Raw genomic sequence first — 18177 nt, 5'->3', positions numbered from 1 at the left:
TTTTTGGTGATTAATTGGAGACAAGCTTCTCATGGACTTTTCAGCCTAGAGTGCCTTCAAACTTTGTCTTCAAATTTCAGCTTCCTTGATTAGCTAAGATGGTTCCATCAATATTTTTTAATCAATAAATGATTGGATGACTTTTACTTAGAGCTGATACTGCCACAGAGAAATCTACTCAGGAGCAGTGGTGATATTGATAAGATGTGTAACATTCCCATCCCAAGGTTTCCAGTTTCAGTGAGCACACACCAAGTGCTATTATTTGCCTTTAGTCTGACTCCTGTCTTCCTAATAATGATTCTAATTCTTCACTCCTTTTCTCAAGCCCCCAAGCTACATCTCACACACTTCTATCTCAGCAGAGAGCCTCATCGCCTATTCCATGAAGAACCCAGAGATAAGATGATTGCCTCAAGTTCCAATCCTGTTCCTGACAGTATCATGCGGGTCCTTCCTCTCAGCCTCTGAGGGCCAAGCGTTCTCCCTTTTAAAAGACAACTTCCCTATTTTACTCCCATTTTGTGCCTTCACTAGTCACCCACAGGGTTTTGTTTCTCTCTTATAATTTTTCTACCTTTCTCCTGGTCCCTTCTCCCACAGGCTTCAACTATCGCTCTTGTCCTTTGTCCCCAGAGGAAATGATGACAAAAAATTTGGTCATGTCTTTCCTTTTTTTCCATATATTTTTTATTGTAATTAATAGAAGGGTTACATTATATTCACCAGATAGAAGGTGTATTACTTCACAAACATTGATACCCTTTCTCATGTCATGGTCCCCATTTTTCTCCCCCTACCTCCCCCCTTGGTCATGTCTTTCTATAGATACAACTCTACTTTTTTTTTTAATTGTAAGGGTGATAGAGGAGTTACAGTTACATAACTAATCTATTGGGTATATTGATTTTAATGCCTCAGCTCTGGCAGCCATGATATAAAACAAAAACAACAATAAGGGGTAAACCAGGAAAGGAACACCCTGCTACAAGTTTTCTGTCCATCCTAATGTAATTTTGTTCCTTCCAGTCCACAGCTGAGGATGTCCTTTATTGTCTTCTCCACTCGAGGAACAACCTTAATGAAACTAACTGAAGACAGGTAAGCTTATTTCTTGTCCTGGTCATTAGAAAGTCCATCTCTTCCTAGGAGCTCTTGTGATGTGAGCCCTCCTGCTTTAGTCTGGTGATTTATGTAATGGCTGTTGTTTAAGTTAAGCCTAGAACGTTGTATCTGGGCTTTTCTGCCTGTGCTCTTTGGTGTGTTTCGTGTGGTGACTGACCTACAGTTGATGGCAGTGTACACTGAGGTTCACAGCTACATACCTAAACTTACTGACCTTCAGAGGAAATTTGGCAAATGATATCTCTAAAATGCCTTTTCAGGAAGCTGGCTGAGTCAGGCTTACAGATCTTCCAAACTCGTGGTTATATTACTCGTATATTTTTTTTCTTTTTTAAAAAATATTGTTATTGTAATTAATAGAAGGGTTACATTATATTCGCCAGATAGAAGGTGCATTACTTCACATACATTGATACCCTTTCTCATGTCTTGGTCCCCATTTCTCTCCCCCTCACCCCCATCCCTCATCTTGTTTTCCCCCTTTCCCTATCCAATTTCAAATAACCAAATACGCATATATCCAATATATCAGATAACAAAGTGAAATACTGTAACAATATGAGATAACCAAGGGACAGCAAAAGAGATGAGAAATAACCTAGTACATTAAGGACAATAATCACTCATTATATGGCTTTTGTTTTTCTATCCTAGAGGTCCTTTCATTTAGCGTCATACTGTATGGCCTTATGTATCTAGGTTTTGCTCTATTGAAAATCTCTGCTAGGAGAGCCCAAGGTTTCTACTGACAAATGACAAATGAGGGAAACCATTGAGCCTATGTTCCTTTGAGTCTGGCTTATTTCACTTAATGTGATTTTTTTCCAAGTCTGTCCATGTCCTTACAATGGGACGATGTCGTTGTTTCTGACAGCTGCATAGAATTCCATTGTGTATAAATACCACATCTTGTTGATCCACTCATCAACTGAGGAACATCTGGATTGGTTCCATATCTTTGCTATGGCGAATAGTGCTGCAATGAACATCATTGTGCTAGTGGATTTAGTATGCCCTTGTTTCTGGATGGTTGGGTAGGATTTCTTCTTTATTTTTTAGTGGTAAGCTGTTTGTGATGTGTTTCAGCAGGTTTTCTTTGAGCTTATCTGACTCTGGCTTTGTGAAGCTTCTTGAACCTATATACAACTTTTACCATGTTTGAGAAGGTTCCAGCCATTAGTTTTCAACATTTTTTTCTGTACCAATCATTTCCTTCTCTTTTGAGGACTCCAGTGATGCAAGTATTAGATCTTTGGACTATTCCACATTCCCTAAAGGTCCATTTATTTCTTTTACAATTTTTTCTCTGCTTTTTCAAATCGGTGATTTCTGTTGCTGTTTCTTCAGTATCACTAATTACTCTGTCACTTCTTCAGCTTTTTGCTTAATTAACTTAATTTTGTGGGAGGACTGGTGAGAACCTCCCTAGGGCTTTACCCCTGGCAAGAAAGTATTCTACCACTGAACACCTAAATTTCTCTCGCCCCACTTAAGTTTTCATTACAGGCATTGATTTTTTCAATTCTAAAAATTCACTCAGTTCTTTTCCGGCTTTTTATGTCTCTGCTTAAAAGATTGCTATATTCCTATTCATTTCTTCATGCTCTTGTGGAATAGTTATTGTAACAGTTTTCAAGTCTGTATTATGATTCTAACATCTCAGGACTGACATCTTAATTGCCTTTGCCCTTGAGAATTGATTTCATTTCGAGGTCCCTTAACTTGCTGAGTGATTCTAGAGGATAACATGAAATTTTTGAATTGTATGCTGTTTAGACTAAGGATCATGTTTAGATTTTCTGGAAAATGTTGAATTTTTTTTTCTGTGTTTGCTGCAGTAAGCAATAACCCCAGTTATACTCAACCCACAAGTGCTATCTCTTCTGTGGATGGTGGTTTCAATGTCAGCACAAATATTTTGCTTAACTTTTTTGTTTCTGTCCAAAGTCTAAAGCTACACATGTGTGGCTCAGGGTTGAGGGTGGGACCTACCCCTTTTACATCCAGAATCCTTCCATCAGTCTGTCCGAAGGAAGACCCCTCTCCAAATACTCTGGCAAGAAAGACAGACTTCTATGGGAGCTTTGGCCAGCCACAATGATGATAAACAACTTTTCACTGGAGCCACCCTTAGAAAAATGAAAACTCTTTTCACATTTTTTTGAACCATGGGTATGGGGGACTTTCCCAGAAATATGGAGATTTTCAGACAATCTCTTAGCCACTGCCATGTGACTGAGATTTACCTCGGGTTGACACCATAAGAGAAAAGAGAAGAGGAAAACTGGAATGCAACCTTGTATGAGTTATTTCTCTAGGTTTTAACTTGCTTATCCAATCTACCAGCAGTTATTAGTCTAGCATCTTCAAGGGATTGCTTTTTGACTTAAACTAAGGATTTTTGCGGTGCTGAGCCAGAAACAGGAACCAAAAAGCATGCTTTGTCTTGTCTTGTCAGTTGTTACTTCAGTTTTACAGACGAGGACACTATGTTAAAACACTCTCCTGATGTTTGAGTTCTAAACATGTTCCAGTTCATGAGTTTTCCATCATACCATGTTGTTCTTCTCATATTTCTGAGCTTCCTCAGTTTAAATAATAGACAATTTGTAATAGTCTGCAGTTCATTGCATTAGCATTATAGAGTGTGTGATGATAATTCAAGTATTATTGGAACAAAATAACTTACTGATATCTATTATATATGATTCCCCAAATACAAAAGTACAAAAGGCCCAACAATAATTGACATACCTCAAATGTTTCATTATTGGGGGGGGGCAGTCTTGGGGCTTGTACTCAGGGACTGAGCACTGTCCTTGGGCTTTCTCAAGGCTAGAGCTCTACCACTAGAGCCATAGCACCACCTCTGGCTTTTATGTCTATGTATGTAGTACTGAGGAATCGAACCCTGGACTTGGTGCATTCTAGGCAAGCACTCTACCACTAGTCCAAACTCTCAGCCCTCAAATGTTTCATTATTTGGAAATAAGATCATTTCAAAAAGTTCCACTATTCATTTAATATAAATCAGGAATTAATGCTCAATGTAATCAAATGCATTATGGTCATTTGTTAAAACACAGATTTTCTTTTATCTACAAGAATAGTAATATCCATTAAAAAGATTTAAAAATATTGGGCCATTCTTTTATTTTTGTTCCCACTTGGCTATTATATTTTTCCATATAAATATGGACTCTATTTTCTGTATATTATTTAGACATTTAGTATCCATATTCAAAATTGTGAGTGAGCTACGTTGTTCTTTTGATGACTGCTTTTCTTTTTTCTTTTTAAGTCAGTGCTTTTTCTAGAATTCATTCTGTGCTAATAGATCAACATCCAACATTCTATCACTCAGCTGATTAGCCATTTTTTCCATCCCAAAGGTGGCTTAATCTTTTATTAGCCACTTGAAAAGTCAAAATCTTTGACAGACTCAGGTCTATTGCTGGGTTTTGTATTCTGTTCCTATTCTATCTGGTTTGTTTTTGTTGTTGTTCTTGGTGTGTGTGTGTGTGTGTGTGTGTCTGTTCTTATACTCAGACCACACTGTTTGAATTAGATTTAACATCTGGAAAACCCAATACTAATACATCTTCATTTCTAATATTTGGCAAAAATCCCCTTGGTTTTCAGTGGATTAATTTCTTCTTCTGTGCATTTGAACTTTTGGGGGGAGGGGCTCCCATGGGGTTTGATCTTGGCCTGGGGGCTGTTCCTGAGCTCTTCAGCTCTAGGCTACCGCCCTACCCCTGAGCCTGAGTGTTGTCCTAAGCTCTTCAGCTCAAGACTACCACCCTACCCTTGAGACAAGCCCCACTTCCCAGTTTCTAGAGGTTAGTTGGAAATGAGTCTCTGGTCCTTTTGTGCCTGGGCTGGCTTTGAACCTTGATCCTCAGATCTCAGCCTCCTGAGTAGCTAGGATTACAGGCATGAGTCACTGTGCCCGGTTTAAATATTTTTGTGTTCTAAAATATCTTTAAGATTGTCATTTTAAGTGTAAGAAAAAATGTGGATAAATCTTAGCAACAAGGGAAACTGAATTTTGGCTATAATTTACTTATTTTCTTATTTAAGGATATAAAATTTCTTTTTATGTTCCTGTGTGTATGTATGGGAAAGAGAGAGAGAGAGAGAGAGAGAGAGAGAGAGAGAGAGAGAGAGAGAGAGAGAGAGAGAGAGAGAGAGAGAGTGAGTGTGTGTGAAAAGGACAGAGACACAGAGAGAGACAGAGAGAGGAGAGATTAAATCTCAAACTGTTTGGTAACATTATTCCAAGGTACTCAAAGCTATGCTTTGTGAATGAAATATTTTCTGTTTATTGCCTAGATCTTTATTGTTTTTCTAAAACAGTGAACTTAACTGTTTTGGGCTCCATAAATTACATTGAACTCAATAAAATGGCTCAGAGAATGTTCCTATCAGTGGGTTTCGCATTGTAGCCTCTATGGTCTATGACTCACTTTTACCAAGAAGATTGAAAAATATTGGGAAAATTGTTGGTTTTGTGGAAGTGTTTCCTATCCCAATATTTTAATGAAACATTTTATTAGTTTAATCCATCCCTGATTATTTAATGATCTGTCTTAAGTGTATTCAACATTTCCATTTTTGTGTATTTTAAAATTTTGATTCACTGTTATATTCTTTTAGTTATTAATTCCTTCTGTGTGTTATATTTCATCATTTCCAAACATCTTGAAATGAAAGCTTATTGTATTCTATCTTAATAATAAGAACAATTTTATATAAATTATGATACTTGTGGTTGTTGAATCTTACGTATTCTGGCAGGTCCTGCTTTCACTGCTGTTAATTTTTGAATAGTTTATATTTGTAATTTTGTCCTCAAATTAGAATAGCTGAGGAAGGTACATTCCAATTTCCATTGGGAAATTTCATTTATCCTCTTCTTAGTGTCTAGTTATTACATTTTTTTCAAAGAATGTGATATGTTATTGTAATCTTTAATCTTTTTAACCTATTTTTTCACTGATGGACTACCTTGTGATACAATTTTGACTGCTATAAAGAAATACTAGGAAAATATGCATAGGGATAGAGCAAGGGCTATAGATAAGAGTAAGAAGTTTGGTGTAAGAAATATTAAAACTTTAAGTATATTATATATTTATTTAAATTTCCATTTCCATTGTTCTATTACAACTATTGATTTAAATTTTCAATACATTAGTTAAGAATTTACATGATATATAGAGTGTGTTTATTTTTATTATAGACCCATCTTCCTAAACTTTCTAAAGACAGTGACACACTGTTGATTTGTACATATTAGAAAACTGAACAGTAACAATACCTTTTTTCTTAGTAGGTAGCTGGATCATTTTCCTCAAAGATGTTTCTAGGATCTTTTGAAAGTCTTAATTCTTTTAAATGTCAACAGAATATATCTAGGCTGAGTCTTTTTAATAAGTTTGAATATAGTTTTTCTTTTCTTTCTTATTTTTTTCAGGGTGGGGGGCGGATCATGGGGCTTGAACTCTGGACCTGGGCACTGTTCCTAAGCTCTTCAGCTCAAGGCTGCGGCCCTACCCTTGAGCCACAGCCCCACTTCCCATTTTCTAGTGGTTAATTGGAGATAAGAGTCTCTCAGTCTTTACTGTCTGGGCTGGCTTTGAACCTTGATCCTCAGATCTCAGCCTCCTGAGTAGCTAGGATTACAGGCATGAGCCACCACACCCAGCTTGCATATACTTTTTCTAATATTGAAACCATCCATGTGAAGGCAAATTTCTTCAGCTTAAAACATTTTTCTTCTGTTATTTTTTATTGTTACTATTCTTTTGTTTGTACACTAAACTTCTGAAATCTATTCAGCATCTCTTATACTTTTAGAATGATTTTTAATCTCTTTATCATTTCTGTTAAATTGCTGTGGCCATGCATCACTCAGGTCCTGTAGCTCATCAATTCAAGTCAATTATTCTCAACTTGATTTTAATTTTATAGTACTCAGTTTTCTTTGCACTATTTCCATTGTTCAACTGGTAAATAGCTTTCATCTCTATGGATACTTTTCTATTTCTAAACTTTTCCGGCTGTGTGTGACCTACTATTATTTCAGAGATGGAATGTCTTCATCATAAATATGAATTACAGTTTGTTACATGTGTGCCCCTTTCTCATATTACTTCAAAGGGGAATATTTTCTTAAATTCCAAAAATAGGCCCTTTCTTTCCAGACTGCTGAGAGTTTCTCTCAGTATGGTGGTGTATGTCAAAAAGGAGCCAAAGAGATTTTTCAGTACTGAGACTTGAGCTGTTAGAAATCCTGTGGGTTCTTGTTGAAAATATTAAGGTCTCAGGCTGAAGAAAATGGAATTTAGGGACAGTGTAACTTCTTTCTTGAGACTCAACAGTCTCAAAGTAAAGAGGAAGGAGAGGTCCAAGGAAGATGGTGAGGTGTGGGTGTAAGTGCTGGCTTCAGATGGAGATACTCATCTCCTATCCTCCACAGGCCATTCTTCTAATGACCCTGAATACCAGGGTACTTTGTCCTGCCCTTTCTCTAATCTCAGAACTCTATTTCATATAGGAATTTTGAAATTCTGCCTTGATAACAATACTCTTTCCTAACTTTCACAGTGATTTTTTCTCTATTATACTAATTTAGTTATATCTATAAGAATTTGGAAAGGGGAGAGTTGAAAATGTGAAAACTAAGATCACTCTTTGACCAGAAATCCCATCTTTCTTGGAAATTCTGCAAGATTCAAATACAAACAAAGAATTACAAAACAGGCCTTGGTCAAAGAATTATTATACTTTATCTAGCCCACTGACCATGTTTTATGGCTGAGGAGACTGATTCTTTGAATGACTGGCTTATTTGCACAAATTCATTTATGTACTCAGATATAACAGGGTCTTTTTAATTCACAAAATTAAAATTTTAATCCAAGGCTATATCCAGTTCTTTACACAGCCTGCCCCCACATACCCTGCTTCTGCATGAATGTTGTTCTCTTTTTTCATGTGTGGAAGACTCAGATGGAAGCCACTATTATCTATATATGCATAATTTTGCTCTATGTCATGATTTTATTGGCTTAAATACATACCAATGAACTAGATATCTACCAATGGGGAAATTATGGGAATTGCATTATCTATTATATATGTGTATTTGATGATGATATCTCAAAGCCTCTCCTATACAAGTAAAACACCTGGATTTGGATCCAGGAAGCATAGACCCTGTTTCCATATACTTTATTATACTGTTGGATTTCCCACCATTTTGCTATTAGATGTAGTTTTTAAAAACTAAATCTAAGAGTACACAATTCACCACCCAAACACTCTTGGACTTCTTCAGAATAATAGTTCCCTGAGAGAGTATGCCCTTCACATTTCATGCTCACAGTTGTGAGGGGAGGTTGGCAATGTTCCTGCCCAAGCAGTAAAGAGGTAACATCAGCATTTCACAGAGGGGTTCAGAGGTTAAGTATTGTGCTTATGGCTTCAGGAGTAGAGGAAAGCCAAGAATGCTTGGCTCAAACTGCTGAGTGGAAACCAAGAGACCACACTTCTCTATCCCTCAGTCATATTTTGGTTTGGTTTACAGTGTGGTTTTGCCATTAGTGTCACAGGGGAAAATGACATGTTCTGGACACATCACTTGATTCCTGGAGCAGAATGATTATAGGCTGCCATTACCAACAGGCATAGCTCTGAAAGGTCTTTTCTAAATTTAAAAACAATGAGAGACAAGAGGCTTGGGTATTTAGTGCTTCATTACATTTTGAGGTAATGTTCATTTAGTTGTACAGAGCTTGATGGCAACAATAAGAGAAACAGCCAAGGAGTGGAACATTTGTTTATTCTTTTGTCCTGGTGGTTGGGAAGTAACAGCATGGAGCCTGGTCCATGTACAAGTTTCCTACCTCTTTCTACCTCTGTTTCTTTATCCATGAAAGGATATAGTGATATGCCTACCTACAAACTGTGGAAAGGATCAATAGTGAAGAAAGGATTGTGATTATGGTTGATTTTAGGGTTTTCTTTCTTTTTTATTTTCCCCCCAGTGTTGGGGCTTGAACTCAAGGCCTGGGCACTGTCCCTGAGCTTCTTTTTACTCAGAGCTAGTGTTCTATCACTTGAATCACAGCACAATTTCTGGCTTTTGCTGAGTAGTTTATTGGACCTTCTCTATCCCTCAGTCGTATTTTGGTTTGGTTTACAGTGTGATTTTGCCATTAGTGTCACAGGGGAAAATGATATGGACTTTCCTTCCTGAGCTGGTTTTGAACCACAATGCTCAATTCTCAGCTTCTTAAGTAGCTAGGATTATAGGAATGAGCCACTGGCGCCCAGCTATTTCTTTTGGGGTTTTGATAAGCAGCTAGGGTGTCACTTAAAATCCCCCTAGGCAGAAAATTGAGGGGAGAGGTGGGAGAGAATAATGAGAAGAATGGCATGGCTCAAAATGCTTAATGGTAACCCCTTCATGCAACTGTTGTGAGGAAACTCAGAAGCCATCCCTGAAGTGGCTAAGTTATGAGTCTTTATTGGACAGCTCAAGGAGTGCTGGTGGACTCATGTCTTAAAGACCAGCAGCCCTGAATGCAGCTAGCACAAAGCTTATATAGGCCCAGACCATGCAAGGTATGTAGAATCAAACCCAACAAACATGTCATATATGAGCAAAGCAAACCAGATGAGGACACCTACACCTAATAGTAAAGAAAACCATCTAGGGAAAGAATCAGGATGAATCAAGGGCCAATTATCTAGGGAAAGCATAGACTCAGTCTCCTTGCTAGACACACATTATAACAGTAAGATCATCTAACACTTAATTCAAGGAGTGAAATTTCTTGGCTCCAAGTGGCTTAATGTCCTTTTTTCAGTTCTTTTTTGATCAGTCCTGGGACTTGAACTCAGGTCCTGGGCACTGTCACAGAGCTGTTTTACTCAAGGCTAGCACTTTACCACTTTGAACCACAAATCTACTTCTGGTTTTCTGGTGGTTAATCTTAACAAACAGTCTTCCCTGGCTAGACTGGCTTTGAACTGTGATCCTCAGATCTCAGCTTCCTGAGTAGCTAGGATTACAGGCATGGGCCACCAGTGCCCTGCTTTTCTGTAGTTCTGAACACTGAGCCAATCTATCTTTATCGAAGGGGATCTAGGTAGAAATGACTTCTTCAACATGAGTCTAGAGAAAAATGTTTTCAGGTAATAGTCTTAATAATTTAATTGTCCTAGCAAGTGTTCTTCCAGACTGAAATGCACAGGACTTGTCCGATACCCAGCCATGGTATCCAAGTCTTACCTTGGAGCAATGGAGCGAGTCTGGGAATACAATTTGTGAGTGCTGTGCTGGAATCTGGTGTTTCTTAAATTCTTCCACTGGAGTATCTCTGTTAATTGAAGAAAGTAAAATTCTACCTCATAGGGCTCTAGGGTATTTTTGACATTGCTCATTTGAAGCAAGAACTTTCTTCAAAGTTCTTTCACCTAAAAAGGGCATACGTGTCGTATTCTGTTTCATGATAATTATAGGATATCTGTCATGCCAATAATATATCAGTGTTTGATTTAGTGTAAAAGTCATGTTGAGTTCTTTTATCAAATATTGGGGTATAATTTATGTTCCAGAAAAAAATTCATGTTTCCTGTATCTTTGTGTGTAGTGATCTGCTACAAGCCATATTTGGGCACTGCCAATGAAATAGACAGAAAATAGATTTTGCCAGTGATATTCACAAGATGATATGTTGGAAATGAACTTTACAACTTGGAAGGGGGAGGTAAAGTGGGAAAAAAACATGGGAAGGGGTAACAATGTTCAAGAAGTAATATATTCACTACCTTATGAATGTAACTATAATCCCTCTCTCTCTCTATATATATATATATATCACACAGATCATAAGGATTAAAAAATAAAACCTCAGAGTACTCAATAAGAAAACCAAGAAAGAAAAAGAAAATAGATTTTGCACAAGATCCAATCTGGCATCCAATCTGGAGTCTACCCCCATGTGCATGCTAGTGCAATTCTCAGAGGCTGTTTTTTTCCTGTATACAATGAAGCAAATGCTGCCAACCATATGGCGTTGTTATGAGTCATTTGTCAATTAATATATGGAAAGTGCCCGGTATAGCATGTCCCTCACATAGCAAATGTAAATACATAAAAGCTGTAAATGAACACTGGTACTCAAGCACAGTTTTGCTGTCTGGTTGAAGGCAGCAAGGTAAACTTGAGAAGTGATCAAGAGAACTAAAAATGGTGGCACTGTCAAATCCAAAGAGAGTGTTCCAAATCAAGACACTTCCTGGGATCCAACACGAATGGTCTGGCATTGGTCAACCTTAGATGCTGATGCGATTTCGTACTGTCAATGACCCACATAAAGCGATACCCCAGGAACCCGGAATTGGGGAAGGAGATCTATCATTTTAATGGATGCCATACACTTGTGCATACAATATATTTTTTCATATTGAACGTTTATAAAGTATGGCCATAATATACATTTTTAACTTACTTTTAGCACTTTTTCCATTAAACATGTGGCTGATTCAGTTCACTTTAACTATTAAATACTTTTCCATTGAACGTAGTCATAGAATATGTTCGGTCCTCCTTGCTGCTTATCATCCTGTCCTGTCACCCTTCCTTTCTACAGTCCCTCACCCACACACATATTTTTCTATTTATGTCTTTGTCTTTTTGTTTCTATTTGTGGATAGAGGCTCCACATATGAGAGAAAAACATATCATCTTTATCTGAGTCTGGCATGGTTTGCTTAACTTGATAAAATCTTCTGTTTCATTTATTTTTCTAGAAATAATATAATTTCATTCTTCTTCGATGCAGCAGGGTTCAGAGTTAGCCTTGAAAGATGATTAGATCATGGAGTCTCTAACTTCATCAATGGTTAATCTATTAATGAATTCACAGCTGAGTGAATTAGATGGTTGGGTCTAGTTTGAGGAATTAGCACGGTGGCATTGTGCACTTAAAGATATATACCTCAGGTCGGGAGTGTGGCCTAGTGGTAGAGTGTTTGCCTAGCATATATGAAGCCCTAGGTTTGATTCCTGGGTACCGTGTACACAGATAAAGCTGCAAGTGGTGCTGTGGCTCAAGTGGTAGAGCACCAGCCTTGAGCAAAAATATTTAAGGACAGTACCCAAGCCCCAGGACCGGCAAAAACAAAACAAAACCATGAATATGCATCTCTCTTTCCCTCCCTCCTTCCCTTTCCCCTGCTCTCTACTGGCTGCCATAAGTAGTAATGGTAGCCTTTTCCAACATATATTGCTACCATCATGATTTATGACCTCACTTCAGGTCCAGTGCAATAAAGCCAGCTGACCTCAGACAGAAATTTTGAGCCAGAGTGCAATTTCACTCAGGTATTTCCTCAGGTATTTTTCACAATGACAAAAGCTGATAAACACTTCTTCCAACTCATTTCTCCAAGTAGACTGAACCATTTAGGACTTGCGGTTTAGATTTTCTTATGTGAACCTCCTTCCCTCCTCCAGACTGTCCTCGCCATGGAGTGTGACAGAAAAGTGCTGTTATTGGAGGAAGATTGTCATCCCCTCCAGCATGCACTGAAGGCATGTCAGTTTGTCCAAATCCAGAGTGTTGCTAGGGCTCTCTACTTGAAGATGCCACAGTAGAGGTTGGCCCCTCAGGTCCTCGTTACAGAGAACCACTCTTTCCTTAGCCCACACAGAAATCATTGTAGTCATTGTAGTCAGGGATACTGAGCTCCAGTCCTCACCCCATCACCATTTTAGATGTCTACCCGCACCAGGAAAGACCACACTTTGCTCAGCTAAGACAAAGCTGTACAATGGGGATATGTCGAAAATAGAGCCCTCTCTCTGTTACTCCTATCTCCTGCAAAATGTGGCTCAGAGGAGGAAAAGTGTTACTGGGGAAAGTTCTTGCCGAGTTTGTTTCAAACTCCAGGAGGGACTGTTAGAAAACCACATGGTGAAAACCATTGCACCAATAAATGTGCAAAGAAGAGTTTGAATAAATATACCATGTTACCCTGAGTAAACTATGATTCTGTCATTTATGCTAACTTAGGCTATCATTTTTGGAAATTCCTTGATGACTTATCTTTGTGAACTTAAACTACCCACCTATAATTGACTCTGTATCACATGATAGGATTCTCCTGTCTTATTGAGTGTGGTCTCTCCATATGTCATTAGATTCCCAGTTAAAGTTAGCTTTCTTATCCCAGGTAAAAAAAAATAGGTGCAATATTCTGAGCTGGAAGGGACCTAGTAGAATTTAATTCTAAGCTTTCATTTCACATTTGAGAAAATTCAGACTTTAAGAAAGTCTGCTGGCATGCTCGGAAAGTGGTGGGGCCAGAACACAATTACAACTTAGTCTTCCCCTAAAGTTGTAGTAATGCCACGAGAGCAATATTATCTTATAAAAGTATGTAGTGTGAAAAAAGTGTGTAGCTGTGAGAATAAGGCGACGTGGTTAGTTCTAGAACACTCCAGCCTTTAAAAATCTAGAGGAAAAGCCTACACAGAAATATGAGAAACAACTGATGAGGTAGGGGAGGGTGTGGTGAAAATGAGATTAAGAGAATGTGCAGTGGTAAAGAAGTCACCTGTGTCCTGCTGCCAGAGTTTGACTAAGATGAAGCCAAAGATGTTACCATTGGGAGGGCATTTGAAAATTTCAACAGAATAAGTAGAGTTGTAGAGATAAGACACAGCAGAATGCATAATGACTCAACTTTCAGATAAGGTAAGGCATTATTAAAACAGTTTCCCCCCTTCCAGAAAGCATCCCAAACCAGGAAAACTTGAAACAAAAGCACAAAGCACATCATAGAGAAAACTAAGAGATATTTAAACTATGATGTCATTGCACAGGACAGAAAGAGAAAGGAGGAATGGCAATGACAAATCAGTATAGAGGGAAATAAAATACAACTTTGCACAAGAGGATACTGAAGAGAGGCTTCAACTATAGCAAAACCTGTAAGGATGTTTGGGAGTGTGTCTAAGAAGCTGTTCAATCATCAGAGCTACTTCTCCTCTCTCCTCATGCTATAGTCTAAAAAGTGCCTCCCTTTCCATCTAAACCAGAGTGCACGAGCACAATTGCACAAGAATGGCTTTTTAGTCAAACACAGGTATTTTAAGAGGACATGTTGCTCTTTCTATTTTTCCCTGTTGTCCAGGAGTATGAAAACACTTCTCTGAAGAAGTACATACATTAGAGGGGAAAAAATGTAGATGAATATTTGAGAATCCTTAAGGGGAAAGAAGAAGAAAAAGGAAGAGGAGGAGAAAAAGGAAGAACAGGATAAGGAACAGGAGGAGGAGGGAGCCATGACAAAAGTTAGTCATCTACCTATTGGTATGTCCCACCGTGACCAAGAGACCAAGTCTTTTGTTCTTCCTCAATATGGGTATACAGCCAAAGATCACTGAATAGCTGAAGGCTATTCAGGAAGGCTCCATCAGGAAACATGGGAAAGGAAGCAAATATATGGAGGCTATATTGTAAGCAAGATACCAATAAGCCAATAGCTACAGGTAGATGTGGGATCAGAGAGGGTTCTTATGGAGGGTTTATATGGTGGTGACCAGTCTTTAGTATTTGTCCTCCTTTTTAAAAGACAAATGTGTAGCTCCTAACAGTTAGAAACAGCTTGAATAGGATGTCTGGCCTCTGGCTAGAATATAGAAGGATGTGAAAAAAAACTTTCATTTCCATGGTCAACCAGAAGAGTCCAGACAAAATAAGATTCATATGTTTCCAGAGGGCTGGCAGAGACACAGGAAGCCCTGATTAACTGAATTAAAGGGAAACAAGCCCTTTATAGTTCAACAGATCTGCAGAATCCTCTAAACTGGAGGTTGGACGTCTGATCTTGGTGTGGGCAGTTGGAAGAGTTGGTCTTCTGTGGACAAAGACCTTACAAAAATGAGAAAAAGTCAGCTAAACACTAAACATTATCCTATGCCTAGAGAAAGGATTAGAATCTGAAGTAGGGAGGAAAAAAAATAGACTTGGCCTCATAATTGCTATCCACACATACCTCTGAATTTTTCCCAAGAAAATAACCGTGAAAGAGTTGCTGGAAAGTACAGAAAACTCGTGGCCTCAGTGAGTTTTTTTAGTGCTTGGATTTTAGAATCCTACTGGAGTTAATGAACAAGTCAGGTAAAGACATGTGAAGCTGCATCACATCTCCTCTCATCTCAAATACTGGAGTGATCACAAAGGGTGGGCAGAACAAAAAGCCAAAAGTTGAGCTAATGGCTGAGGGAACGCTAATTAAAAGTGCAGCTCAGCCCAAGTCCATCTGAGCTCAGAAAGGAATCCAAACAGCTTTTATTAGCATTCCACCCCACCTCACAAAGAAAAGGTTCATACTACAATACGTAAACAAAACAAATCAATCTAGATATCCTGCCTCTGTGTGTGTGTGTGTGTGTGTGTGTGTGTGTGTGTGTGTGTGTGTGTGTGTGTGTGTGCTGGTACTATGGCTTGAACTCAGGGCCCTGGCTTTTCCTGGCTACTCAAAAATAAGAATCTCAGCTGGGAGTTTGTCCTAGTGGTAGAGTGCTTGCCTAGCATGCACAAAGACCCGGGTTTGATTCCTCGGTACCACATACATAGAAAAAAGCTGGAAGTGGTGCTGAGGCTAAAGTGGTAGAGCTCTAGCCTTGAGAAAGTCCAAGGACAGTGCTCAGGCCCTGAGCCCAAGCCCAGGACTGGCAAAAAAGAAAAAAAAAAAAAGATAAGAATCTCTCAGATTTGTCTCTTTAAGCTAACAAGAGTCCTCAGAACTCAGTCTCCTAAGTAGCTGGAGTGATAAGTGGAGTGGCCCTGAAGCAGTCACAGGACACGTACACACATGCATGTCCACACATGGGGGCTCACATGCATACATGCACACACACACGTATATACACACAGAAATATTTAACAAAGAATGTCACAGTACATAAAGCATAAGTGTCAAGTATCACTCATATTGCTATATTAAAAATTACTCCATCTTTACTTGAAAGGGGTGGGGCAGGGTCAAGGACATAGAAGTAGATGAATGAAGAAGCAAGGAGAATGCATTAAAAAATTCAGAGTATATCCTACAAACTTTAGAAAAGTGAGTGAAGGGGTAGACTGGAAGGGATAAGTATTAACCCTGAAAGGGGTGACACCGATGAAGACACACTCGATTTATAAACTGCTTTGTGGTATAACTCCTTTGGACAAATAAGGTGCTTTTAAGAAATTTTTAAAAATAATGCCACAATAGAGAGGATTTCCAAAAGAAAGGTACATGTGGAGGCATGCTAATAAAAGCTTAGCAACCCAAAAAGATTACCCCATCTATTAGTAGTTTGAAATGATACGTGAACTTATTTATGCAACCATCTGTATAGGATCAGCTGGGGAGATTGGGCTCAGCTAGAGAAAACAACACGTCTAGAACAGCTGAGTCTCTCAATCTCCCACTCTCCCTCTCTTGTCCTTCACTTAGAAGTTTAGAAAATCAATTTTTTTCCTTGATAGCTGCAACATTCCAAGAGGGCAACCCTCGCTAACAAGTGCTAATGGAGTTCTGGGTATGTACGAATTAATCAAATTAATGCAGAGACAATGTGGGAGAAAACTACACAGGATAGGAATATTGGGAGGGATGATCTCTTAGAAACGATTAGATCTGTATGGTTTACAAGATTCACACATAAATATAAGTAGGTTAAAGTAAGAGGACTGAGAAAATGGTGCAAGCACTAATTACAAACATTGGGATGGTTATATTAATACCAGACATAGTAGAGATCAAGATAAAAAACTAAGGATATATAAAGAAATCAGAGAAAGTCAATGTGCCAAAGACAATCCATGAGTCAAAGAAAAATCACACAGGAAATCAGATGTTTCTGCCTTAGTGATCATGAAAATCCAACATATTTGTATTTATGAGCTGCTGCAAAAGTCATGCTCTAATCACATCTTAGAAAAGAAGAAAGGTTTAAAAAACTTGTCAGTGATTTCCTTCTCTACTTCATGAAGTTAAAAATGGATGGTCATATTATGCTCAGGTAAGTGGGAAATAAAAAGAATAGTAAATGAATCAAAATTAAAAACAGAGAAATAGAGAAATTGGCAAAACTCTAACTTGAATATTTTAAAATTTCTCTGTTAAATTTCTACTCCTGCATAAAACTACTTAAGAATAAATAAAAGGACAATATCGATAAATAAAATTTCTAGAGATACTGATTTTACTAGAAGAGAAAAAAAATGCAGCTTACAATAACATCAGTAACAAAAAAGGAGATATTATGATAAATTCTACAGATGCCAGAAGATAATGGAGCATTATGAACAACTTTGTAGAAATAAATTCAATAACTATGGAATAAACAAGTATATATCCAAGAATGCATATATACACTGTATATAAATTACACCTGACTAAGATATATTAGAAACATATTTTTGATTCAATAAACATCTTGATACCACTAGTCAAGTTGACCTATCCTTCGGTGTAAGTTTCAAAATACAATGCCTATTTACAGATTACTATAATACAGTTCTTGTGGGACTTCATGATACTGAAAGTATCAGCCAAATGTCTCTGTGTTCTTTCACCACACAAGAGGCAACACAAAGCCAGCAGGAAATGGGGTGTGAGTGGGATTCACATTAATAGTGAGGTGTTAAACATATAAGTGGAGACATCAAAGCCAACAACTCAAAAGCATTTGCAAAAAGTCTAATTCTATAGCAACTTTACTATAAGGAGAAAAGGAACTGCTCAATGCAGAACCAATGTCAGGTTATTTGGGGATGATTTCAGAGGTTTTTGTTTTTTTTTAATAGTACAAAAATCTTGTACTGTTCCATGAATTAAAGGAGATTTTGCAGAGGGGATGTGAGTAGGATCCTTAGGATAAAAGCTTGTCAAAGTACTTCATGACATGACTGTATTAATCATTTCATAGTGTCATTGCCAAATATAATCGAGATATCACAGGAGAAACCCAAA

At 38.0% G+C, this 18177-nt stretch overlaps 1 protein-coding gene across 1 annotated transcript in view; it reads left to right on the top strand.

Moving 5' to 3' along the window:
• Antxr1 (ANTXR cell adhesion molecule 1) overlaps positions 1–18177 on the top strand; it is a 200913-nt gene that overhangs the window by 24820 nt on the left and 157916 nt on the right. The window contains exon 3 of the mRNA XM_090336766.1: positions 1030–1101. Coding sequence (XP_090192892.1) covers positions 1030–1101 — 72 coding nt within the window. The remainder of the gene's footprint in view (positions 1–1029; positions 1102–18177) is intronic.

This window comes from Megascapheus bottae, chromosome 7 (genome assembly GCF_031878675.1).
Source record: "Megascapheus bottae isolate mThoBot1 chromosome 7, mThoBot2.hap1, whole genome shotgun sequence".
Taxonomy (NCBI): domain Eukaryota; kingdom Metazoa; phylum Chordata; class Mammalia; order Rodentia; family Geomyidae; genus Megascapheus; species Megascapheus bottae.
This window is presented reverse-complemented; position numbering and strand designations above follow the sequence as displayed.